The 10,262-nt window shown below is 58.7% G+C and overlaps 1 protein-coding gene across 1 annotated transcript; it reads left to right on the top strand.

Annotated features, from left to right (window-relative positions):
- The first annotated feature begins 1,560 nt into the window (after positions 1 to 1,560).
- Positions 1,561 to 9,492, top strand: SYCE1 (synaptonemal complex central element protein 1). The gene is made up of 13 exons (XM_082719645.1): positions 1,561 to 1,752; positions 4,419 to 4,481; positions 5,006 to 5,065; positions 5,378 to 5,452; positions 6,072 to 6,119; positions 6,363 to 6,417; positions 7,091 to 7,180; positions 7,442 to 7,505; positions 8,282 to 8,348; positions 8,426 to 8,549; positions 8,624 to 8,734; positions 8,871 to 8,958; positions 9,206 to 9,492. The coding sequence occupies exons 1-13, from the start codon at positions 1,683 to 1,685 to the stop codon at positions 9,281 to 9,283; spliced, it is 993 nt and encodes a 330-aa protein (XP_082575771.1). The 5' UTR covers positions 1,561 to 1,682; the 3' UTR covers positions 9,284 to 9,492.
- Positions 9,493 to 10,262: the final 770 nt, after the last annotated feature.

Below are 10,262 nucleotides of genomic sequence, written 5' to 3'. Positions count from 1 at the left end.
AAGGGTCCCGGCGGCAGAACGAAACGGACCCCAGTCCGCACGCGCAGCGACTTCGCCAGGGAGCCCCCGACCGGGGACAGTCCGCGACCGGGGACAGCCCGCGACCGACCGGAGACAGTCCGCGGCCGGGGACAGCCCGCGACCGGGGACAGTCGGCTGGTCAGACGCCGGACGCGAGCCGCAGAACGCAGCACGTCCCCCCAGCACGGAATCCCGCCCCGCACACTGAAGGCTCCCACCCCAGGCCTTGCCTCCGCCGGGTCCCGCCGCCCTCGCCCCCGCCCCCCGCGGCGGCAAGTGTTCCCGAAGCCGAAGACTCCGCTGCGCCGAGCGGCGGGGCGGGGGGGGGGGGTCCTACAGCACCGGGAGGGGCGCCGTGCACGGGGCGCGCCGCCGAGCACACGCCGCGGCTCTTCCAGGCCGCAGGCCCCCGCGACCCGCTCCCGTCCGCCGCAGCCCCCGGCCCCGCCGCCTCCGCGGAAGGGCCTCTTCTCGCCGGTTCTGCGGCTTCACCGGGGGTTCGCGCGCGCGGTTGTCCCCGGCCCCGTCCCGATTCTCTGCTAACCCCAAAGCCCATCATGTGCGGGTAGAATAAACGGCACTTTGGGGGCGCCTGGGGGGCGCAGCGGGCCCAGCCTCTGCCTTCCGCTCAGGTCATGGTCCCGGGGTCCTGGGATCGCGCCCTGCGTCGGGCTCCCCCGCACCGCCTCCGTGTGATCTTCAAGTAAATAAATAAGATCTGTAAACACTAAAACCTAAAATCAACATGAAAGTAAGTAAATAAGATCTGTAAACCCTAAAACTAAAACAAATGAACGTCGGAGCGAGCGGCACGTCGCGGGCAGCGCGGCACGGCGCCGCCGGACGACCACCCCCGCCCGCAGCGGTGGACCGCGGGGGTCGGCGCTTCCGGACGCGCCCCGCGACGAGCGCCCTGTCGCCCTGTCCCCCGGGGCCGACCGCGCGGGCCCCCTCGCCCCGGGCCGCGGCCCGTCCGCAGGCCCCTCGCCTCCCCGCCCGCGTGTCGGCCCCGACCCCGTCCGCAAAGCCGCTCCGCCGCCCCGAGGCGCGCAGAGACGCTTCGGACAGAGCCCCCGAGCCTTGCGGGCTCAGCGCGCCCGGCGCACGGGGCAGCCGGAGGCCCCGACGAAGCGCCGCGAGCTCCAGGCGGGGCCGGCACGACGGCAGCCCCACGACGCCCGCGCTACCGGGGCCCCGCTCTCCCGAGGCCGCTCCCTGCGCCGGACGCCCGGAAACGCCACGCGGCGCAAAGCTGACGCCCCAGGACTTCCAGCGCCGCGAGCGCAGAGACGAGCTCCGGCGCCGAAGACCCGACCCCACGCCCGCCGCGGGGCGCACTTGCGCACTTGCTCGCTCCAACCGCCGCCGCCGCAGCCACGGGGGCGGTTCTTCCAGAGCCGTCTGCGCCTGCGCAGGCCCCGACTTCTCAACTGGCCAATCGCAAGGCTGCAAAGCCACGTGCACCCAGCCCCACCTCCCCCAAACGTGCGGCCGAAACGGCCTAAAGCATGCGCGTTAGCGCCCGTCCGCGGCGGTTGCGACCCGGCCCACCGCGCTCGGAAGCGCAGTGCGCAGGCGTGCGGCAGGAAACCCCGCCCCGGGCGCGAGTTTCGGCCAATCCCCACCCAGGTGCCCCCGCCAGGCGCCCGCGAGCGGAGGAGATGGCCGGGCGGCCGGGGCCTTCGGACGCGGAACGGGCAGGAGCCCCGCAGCGGGCTGAGAAGGTCGAAGGTAGCGCAGGGGAGCCCGCAGGGACGGCCGTGGGGGCCGACGACCAAGGGAGCGCGCTGTCGAGGGAACGACCCCGGCCGCTTGGGCCCCCGCGGCCAGGCCCCTCGGGAAGCCCCGGTGCTCCGCCGGCGGCGGCGTCGGGACAGCCCCAGACCCGCCCTCAGCCGGGCGTTTCGTTACCGACGTCGGGCCGCCCCGGCTCCGCGCAGCGCCCCGCGGGGCCTCCTCCTGACGCGCCCTGCGGACCGACGGCCCCCGGCGCAGCGGACGCGGCTGGGCAGCCCGGCGCAGGCCCTCCGGGGCGCGCTCACCGCCCGGCGCCGAGGGGAAGCGGGGGCTGTCCCCGAGCCAAGCCGTCGGCGGCAGGAACCGGCTCGGGCGCGTTCCCGGGAGCTCGCAGCGCCGGCCGCGGCACGGGCCTTGCTGGTTCCCTTCAGCGTCCTCGCCGGGGGCAGCCTGGGGTCCGCCGCGGCGCCTCGGGGTCCCTGCGCTCGGAGCGGGGCGGCGCCCGGAGGCGGCGCGGGGCCGGGTACGAGGCGCTCCCCGCCCTCGAGTGCACCGGCCGCGGCCGCGCCTGCGCCGACGGACCCGTTCCGTAGGGCCGTTGGGCGCCTCCGGTCCGCCGGCCGCTGGGTTACTCCGCCAGGCTCGGCTGCGCTGCTCGCCGCGAAGCTCCAGGCCCACTGGCCCTGCAGACCGCGGCTCGGAGGCCGGGAGGCCGGGAGTCTGCCGCCGGCGGAGACCCGCTCCCGGGGTCTGCGTCCTCGCAGCCGGGCGGCTTGGCCGTGTCTCTGTCGAGGCGCTCCGTCCGCCGTCACGACCCAGTCCCCTCCCGGAGTGGTCACATCGCGTGCTGTATTTCTTCCTCCCTCCCTGGGATTTTATTTATGGGGGGCGGGGGCGGGGCACGACCGAGGGGAGCAGGCTCCCTGCTGAGCAAGGCTCCCGCACCGCGGGATCGTGACCTGAGCTGAAAGCAGACCCCTGACCGACTGACCACCGGGCGCCCCCAGACCAGACCAGTTCTACACCTGCTGTTCGGTGGTCACTGCCTGGGGGGGTGTCCGTGTACTTGGCACTTCACACTGGGGCGTCACGGGGTCATGAGGCGTCGTCTGCGACTTCTCGGGTTCAGAGATGTTAGCAACGGGGGATGCGAGCTGTGGACCCTATTTCCACAACTTCTCAGTAAACGCGATCTCACTGGCCATTGTCAGATTTATTCCTCTTTACCAATCAGACAGGTACAAGATGTTATTTTTAGCTCATTAATTATGACTGGATTGTACATCTTTTCAAATATTTAGTGGCCATTTGTATAATTTTTGCTTCACCGTTCACTCCTTTTCTCCACCCTTTATAGGAATGATTGCTAGTCTGCTTTATATTGATTGAAACATATTATGGAAAATTTAAGCATACACAAAAGGCAAGAACAAAGTATAATTACCCCGTGAACCCATCTTTCCACTCCAACAGTTACAGCTTCTGACCGACCTTGTTTGCTCTGTACCCTCCCCCTCGCGGCCGCCCACTCCACTGTGGCGTTGGAGGGTCACGGGCCTCGTAGCCTGGCATCCCTAAATATTTCCATGTGACTCTCTAACAGGTGTCTAAAGGGTAACGAAATACAGCAGTGGGTCATAGCTGCGTAACTACGACAGTAATTCCTCAGTTTCATCCATTATCCAGTCAGTTTCCAAAATGCCCTGATTGCGTCATCAACATTTTTTAAAGTGCATTTGAATCAAGATCTAAATGTGTCCATTTTTGAGACTGATTTCTTCGTCTCGAACCCGTTTCAGTCTGCAAGGCTCTTCTTTCTCCTTTTCCCTGCAGAAGCTGGTAGAGGAACTGAGCTGGTTTTCCTATGACGCTCCCAGTCTGGATGCTGCTAATTGCTCCAGTCTGGATGCTGCTAATTGCTTCCCCATGGGTCCTGTGTCCCTGTATTTCCTCTGAGTTAGTATTTAGGATGAGAGGATTTGCAAGATACTCGTCTGATTTCTTGGCAAAAATTCTATACTATATTTTTACCTCAGGTGGCTCATAGTGTCCAGTTATCTTTACTGTGATGGGTTAGTGCCATGAGTAATAATGGCTTGGATCTGCCGTTCATGAAGGGATGAAAAATAAGAGCCTGTATTGGTTATAAGTGGGTTGACATGAAATATCGTCCTGGGAGGCTTCAGAAGAATGAGTGAGTGTACATGGATGAACTGCATTTTTTAAATGAGATGTCTTGAATTTTCTTTTGTTCTTTGTGGGATTTTTCTTATAAGAACTCTAGAACTTTCTAGTTAATTAGCCACGCACAGTTAATGATTTTTGACTCCTTGTTTCCGGAGGTCTTTTGTACCCCTTCTTTTTTTTCACTGGTATATCATGAGCTTTGACCCAATCTTGACTACTACAGGCAGTGGGAGTTCACCCCTCCCCTTGGCCTGGGTTTTATTAAGGGGAAATCTGTGGTCTGGCTTCGTCACAGTTTAGAAGTTGACTATGAAATGGCCTGACTCATCTCTCACTCAGTATGCACCCACCTCAGGACACGGAGCAGGGGGGCGTACCTCTCTGGCTGGAGACCTGAGCCCCCTCGGTTCCAGGCCAAAGTTGCTGGACTCCCACTCCTCGGGATTCTAACATGTCTGGCTTTGTCTCCACAGGGCAAGCCAAATCCTCACAGAAAACGGAAGACTTGCTGGAAATGGTGAAGAAGCTGCAGAAAGGTCACATGTGCCCTCTGTAGCCCCCACAATTCACAGACTTGGGAAATCAGCTCATTTGCTCAAATACAGCCCCATGATTCAAAATTCAAGTATGAGTGGATGGAAGGCCAGAGCTTTTCCCAAACCTCCTAACTTGCCACCCATTTGGCCCCAACTGCCTTCGGTCCAGGTTTTCGCCTGCACCTCCTTCCCTCCCCCTTAGCTCTGCTGCTCTCCGCTTGCTGACCAGCCTCCTTCCAGCCGCGTTCCCACCTCAGGGCAGGCCTCACTGTCTCCACCCGCCCCAGGAACTGCCCTCCCGCGGACGGGGCCCTTACCAGGGCTTCCCCTATCTGAGGGGCAGGCCCCACTCCTTCACTCTCTCATTCTTTGCCCGTCTGTGCGTCTTGGCTGCAGTGACTACCGCCCGACTCAGTACCTGTATTAATTCTTGTCCTCGCCTCCCCTACCCAGGGAAATCCCCACAGGGCCCCCAGCTCCCCCTGCCTGCTCTCCTCTCCACTCAACTTCTCTCCTTCCTGCAGTGGGAAGCCTGGAGCCTAGGGTTGAAGTCCTGATTAATCGGATTAATGAGGTTCAGCAAGGTAAGCTCAGGCACCAGCGACATGATGTGCAGGGCTCCTTGTTCAAAGATGACTGAGTCGGTCATGACAGCAGCAGCAATCATTAAACCAAGGATGGGACCATCTAAATGCAGCTGCTGTGGTCACATGTCCATGAGCCTGGTGCTGCTCTCAGCTGAGCCCAACAAGAAAGGCTTGTGCTCTGGAAGCCTCATTTCTTGCTTTAAAATCTGCCCCCACCCCAGATTTCCTGGAAGACAAGAGAAATGTCATCTTCCAAGGAATAACGCAGTGGGAGGCTGCACTTACACATTGTTCTGCTTTTCGGCACAGCAAAAAAGAAGGCCAGTGAAGAGCTGGGAGAGGCCCGGGCTGTTTGGGAAGCCCTGCAGAGGGAAATGGACTCATGTAAGCATACTGGGCTCACGCAGAGGCCTTCAGTGTCAGGCCTTCCTGAACTCAGTATTCTGGACACAACATTGTTGCTGCGACCAAGGGCTCCTACCCCTCTGCAGCCCCACTCTGTGGGTAGGAGTGTTTCCGGAGTCCTCCAAGCATAATCCCACCTCAGGGCCTTTGCTAGGCTGTTCTGTCCCAGATAGTGCAGGTTGCTGGTGCCGACATCCTCAGCAGCTCTTACCTTCAGTGTCCCCTTCTCAGGTCAGCCTCCCCCGAGTCATCCCATCTAGAGACAGCACCCTGTCCCCACCTGATCGCATTCCCCTTAACTGCTTGCTGGGTTTCTTCCTAGCCCATGTCCCAGTCTGAGGGATGTGTTTTCTTGTTCCCGTCCATGGAGACACACTGGCCTTCCACAGGGTCCTCACAGTCAGCCTTGATCAACCCCAGGGCCCTCTGCTGCTTAGACGGAGTGTGGGCTCAAGAGGGGAGGGGGATCAACTCAAGGGGTCCACATTTGGGATTGAGGTGGTGCTGTCCCAACCTGCCTGTGTGACGAGGGGCAAATGCGCTCCCTGAGGATGGGGTGATGCCTCCTGATGCCTAAATGTGTTCCTGTGTTTTCCAGTGACTGGAGAGAAAGTACACCTGAAAGACATCTTGAACAAAAAGCAAGGTAATTGCAGCCACTCTATCTCCAGGCTTTTGCCCTTGTCACCCCGCAGAGGCCAATCTCTCCAGAGCAGCTGAAGCCCTTTGAAACCCGAATCAGCCTGCAGCCCTCCTGTGGCTTCCACCACACTTTTGGCAAATGACAAAGTCCTATCAGGTGTCCATAAGACCTCACATGATCTGTCATGAATGCCCAATCCTGATGCTTCCATGGGTTTTCATGGGCCCTTGGCTCTTCTCCCTGCAGAGACCCTAAGGATCCTCAGGCTCCACTGCCAGGAGAAGGAAAGTGAGGCACAGAGGTAAGAGCTTACATCTGGGACTTGCTCTGCTCTCCCCTTTCATGAAAGAAGGAAAATCAGTTCTGGATCCACAGGTCACACTGTCTCCAATCTGTAAAAAAGGCCAGGTGCATGGCTTCCCACCTTGGCCCCATGGTGCACAGTAGTGTTGAGGGTACCCGGACTCACGGGCATAATCATTCATTTGCTAGAGCTCTCAGCTCGCTCTTATTCTATGCCCGTGACTCTTCTTAAAATCGGCTCCTTGGCTCACTCTTCACTCGTCTGCCCCTTCATTTAGGCATCAAGCCACCAGTGTCTCTCTATTTGTCCACTGTCCTTCCATCCACCTCAGTATTTGTGAATCCATCTCTCCACTTCCTGAACCCTGATTTAGCTCATTCTGTGATCCTTGCCCCTAAGCCCTCACACACCAACATTGGAACTATGTGGGAAATTTGGATGAGATCCGTATGTATGTGTGCTTGTGCACGTGTGTCAGCGTTGAGCTCCCTGATTTCGCAACAGGATTCCAGGGTCATGGTCTCATGCCCCACCCCCCACGAAGTTACTAAAGAAGGGCCTCAGCTGGGAAAGCCAGAACAGACCCAAGAGGAGGCAGGAGCCCAACCCCAGCCCCATCATTCAGAAACATTGAGAGAATATGACTGAGGGCCGCCTTGCCTCTTCCCAGGAAGCAGACCATGCTGCAGGAGTGCAAGGAGCGAATTTCTGCCCTGAATTCCCAGATTGACGAAGAGAAGAACAAACAGAGGCAACTGAGGTAAAGCCCAGAGCCCAGTGCCAGGCAGGATGGGGGCGATGGGTTGGGATGGGTTGTGGATGTGGTAATACTGGGAATGGTGCTTAGAAGAGGAGCTGGCGGGGCTGAGGCTTGGAGGGTCAAGGTGGTGAAGGTGCTTCCTGCAGAGCAAAGAACAGGAACAAGTCTCCCACGGTCTGTGCATGAAGACCCCTAGCCTGGGCCAAGGTGGGGGGGAACGTCTCAGCCCGTGGTGCCTCATCTTGTGTGACTGGTCCATAGGCTGGATTTTGAGGAGCAGCTGGAGGATCTGATGGGCCAGCACAAGGACCTCTGGAAGTTCCATGTGAGTCGCTCAAAGCTGCTCCTACCACTTTCCACATCTTCCTGGAAGTCCCAGGCCCAAAACTCAGGGTTCCACTGCAGGCCTCCTTCCTCACACCTGCCACACCCAGCTCCTGATCCAGCCCTTGTGGTCATACATAAAATGGCCCTCAGCTCAGTCCCTCGGCACCACCCAGTGCTGTCCACTTCACTGATCCTGCCCGTCCATCCCTGCTGCTCCCAGCCCCCCCCCCCGCCCTCTTCAGTGGCCAGGAGGAACCCTGATAAACCAGGGAGAGGTTATCCATAAGGGAGATCCCTGGGTGTGTTAGCACCGATGACCGGTACAGGGCAGAGAGTGGGAAACCAAGGGTCCCGGTGCCAAATAAAAGGGGCAGAGAGGATCAGTGTTAGGCCGGAGGGGTTCGGTGGAGAAGCCACGCAGAGGGAAGAGGAGCTGCAGTTCCGGTCTGGTGACTGATTCTCCAGGCACAGACTGACTCGTAAGGTTTTCAGGATCCCCTGTAAGAAATACTTGCCTCAGACCTGATTTCAAGGCTTCCAAACCTCCTGGCCTCCCTAGCACAGCATCACGGGATCTGGGGTGAGACAGAGACAGTGGTGGAGAGAAAATGGCCAGCATTAAGGCCCTGAATCCAGAATGTGCCTTGTGTGCCCGGAGGCCCAGAGTAGGAGGAAGCGAGGCAGGCTAAGTAGGGACCACATCCAGGTAGGGTTCTCTGAGGTGCGTGAGAGGAGGACAGGACACCTGGACAGGCCTCCTCTCTACCTACTTAGAGGCCAGAGCAGATGGCCCAGGAGATAGGCACCCTGGACAGCAGCAAGGAGCAACTGCTCAAAGAAGGTGAGGCCTGGCAGGTGGGGCGACCCTGATGTGTCCTGCCCTGGCCTGCCCTGCTCATCGGTCCCTTCCTGCTGCAGAGAAGCTTGTGGAGGCGAAGCTGGAGGACGTGAAGCATCGCCTGTGCTCCCAGTTTGGGGCTGATGGCTGCTCGGCCATTGCTGAAGGGCTCTTTCTCCGCAGCCAGGAAGCAGCAGCTGCAGTGTAAGATAAAGACGACGGGGACAGGGAATGGGGAGGAGGGAGGGAGCTGCCATGGCTGACAGCTGCACCCTCAGGCATCTGTTTGAGGAGGAGAACAGGAAGGCCCAGGAGCTCCTGGAGGCCTCGGCACGGCACCACGAGCAGCTGCAGCAGAAGTGCCGGCAGCTGCAGCAGAGGAGGCAGAGGTGGGCATGGAGGCCCGGCCCCTAATCCCAAGGGGACAGTGGCTGAGGACATCTCGGCTCCTCTTTCACGGATCTCCTGGTCTCCTCACACCCTCTTGTCCCTTTTCCTCCCCCTGACCCTCCCTTTTTGGTCCAGGCTTAAGGAGGAGCTGGAAAAGCTTGGGATGCAGATCCCTGCTCGAGGCCAAAGCAAACAAGAGGAAGGGGCTGGCCCAGGAGAACCTGTGAGTCCTAGAATTAGGTGGCAGGGAGCAGAGATAGCTCACGAAAGGAACAGGGCACAAGAAAGCAAGGAAGGGGAACCACAGAGTCCTCAGAGGATCTGAGTCTTTGGGGAAGGGTGTTCTCAGGGCACAACCAAGACAAAAGTGCAGAGGCTGGCGGCGTGGGTTAGAAAGAGGCAGGTCCCAGTGAGGGTGTGGTCACAGGGATGCATGGAGGCTTCCCTCCTCAGACCCTGACCTCCCACAGGCCAATCCCAAGCTCCTAGGAGTCATTGAGGAGAAAGACCCAGAGCTGCCCACCAAGCAAGGTCCTGTGCCCTCCTAGGCAAGGAGGACTCTCCCTGCCCTGGAGCATGTTCCATGAAATTCAAGAAATAAAAGCACTATTTCAGTACAACTGCCTCAGCAGAGTTTGTGCACGGGTGGAAGGGTTTGTCTGGCCCAAGACCCTTGACCCTCGAGACTTGGTAAAGCCCTGGCCACATCTCCTCTTGGCCTCGGCCAGAGTTCTGCAGCAGGTACTCAGTAAGTGCTTCCCTAACCTTATAGTCTCTGCTCTGCTCATTCCTAGGACTTAAGTTGTGGTTCTAGGTCTCCAGGCAGAAGGATTCACATTCTGCAGACTCACCTGTGATTGTTTCAATTCCTTATTCAGGCCTGGATTATACGGGATCCCAGAAACCCCAAAAATGAGGAGCAGGGTGTTGGGGTTCTCGGCCAATCAGTCCTTTGCCCACAGTCCCCACCAATTAGTGAGAAAAAGAAACACAGTTGGAGGCCAAGTGTAGTCTGTGGTCTTGTGGAACAAAATAGGTAACTGAGACACCCATCACTACAACACAGTGTGTTAGGGTTCTTCAGTGTCCTGGGACTCAGTCACCCAAGACTGTTGTGTACTTCTGAAGTATGTTTCAAACCACATAAATGCACTTGCCCAATTCAGGGCAGCAAGGCTTGTCAGAGTCTGATCCTAAGCCAAAATACAGTAACTATGAAGAAAGAGATGCCTTCTCTTGAAAGGCTCCCGCATCCAGGTAGGACAGTAACGTGGTGGGATAGAGAGGGGTCCAAACAGGCCCCCAGTCTGGAGAGCACCGTTTCTGTGGAAGAACGGAAAAATATGACACCAAGCATCAACCTCCCAGTGTTCTGAGATGGGGTTCATCAGACCTGTATCATACATGAACTGGTACCATCAAAGTAACTCGCATCTCCTGGAAACTGGTCTATTCCCCTGCACAACAATGGAAACATCACCAGAGAACTGCAGTTCAGCTAAGCTCACGATGAGAAATGCTGGCCCT

This window comes from Mustela nivalis (assembly GCF_964662115.1).
Source record: "Mustela nivalis genome assembly, chromosome: 2".
Taxonomy (NCBI): domain Eukaryota; kingdom Metazoa; phylum Chordata; class Mammalia; order Carnivora; family Mustelidae; genus Mustela; species Mustela nivalis.
Note: the sequence above shows the minus strand (reverse complement) of the source record. Positions and strands in the feature narration are given on the sequence as shown.

Coding starts and splice junctions, on each gene's coding strand:
- SYCE1 (XM_082719645.1), top strand. CDS start 1,683: ATGGCCGGGCGGCCGGGGCCTTCGGACGCGGAACGGGCAGGAGCCCCG. Junction 1,753..4,418: donor GCGGGCTGAGAAGGTCGAAG/GTAGCGCAGGGG, acceptor TTGTCTCCACAG/GGCAAGCCAAATCCTCACAG. Junction 8,735..8,870: donor CTGCAGCAGAGGAGGCAGAG/GTGGGCATGGAG, acceptor TTTTTGGTCCAG/GCTTAAGGAGGAGCTGGAAA.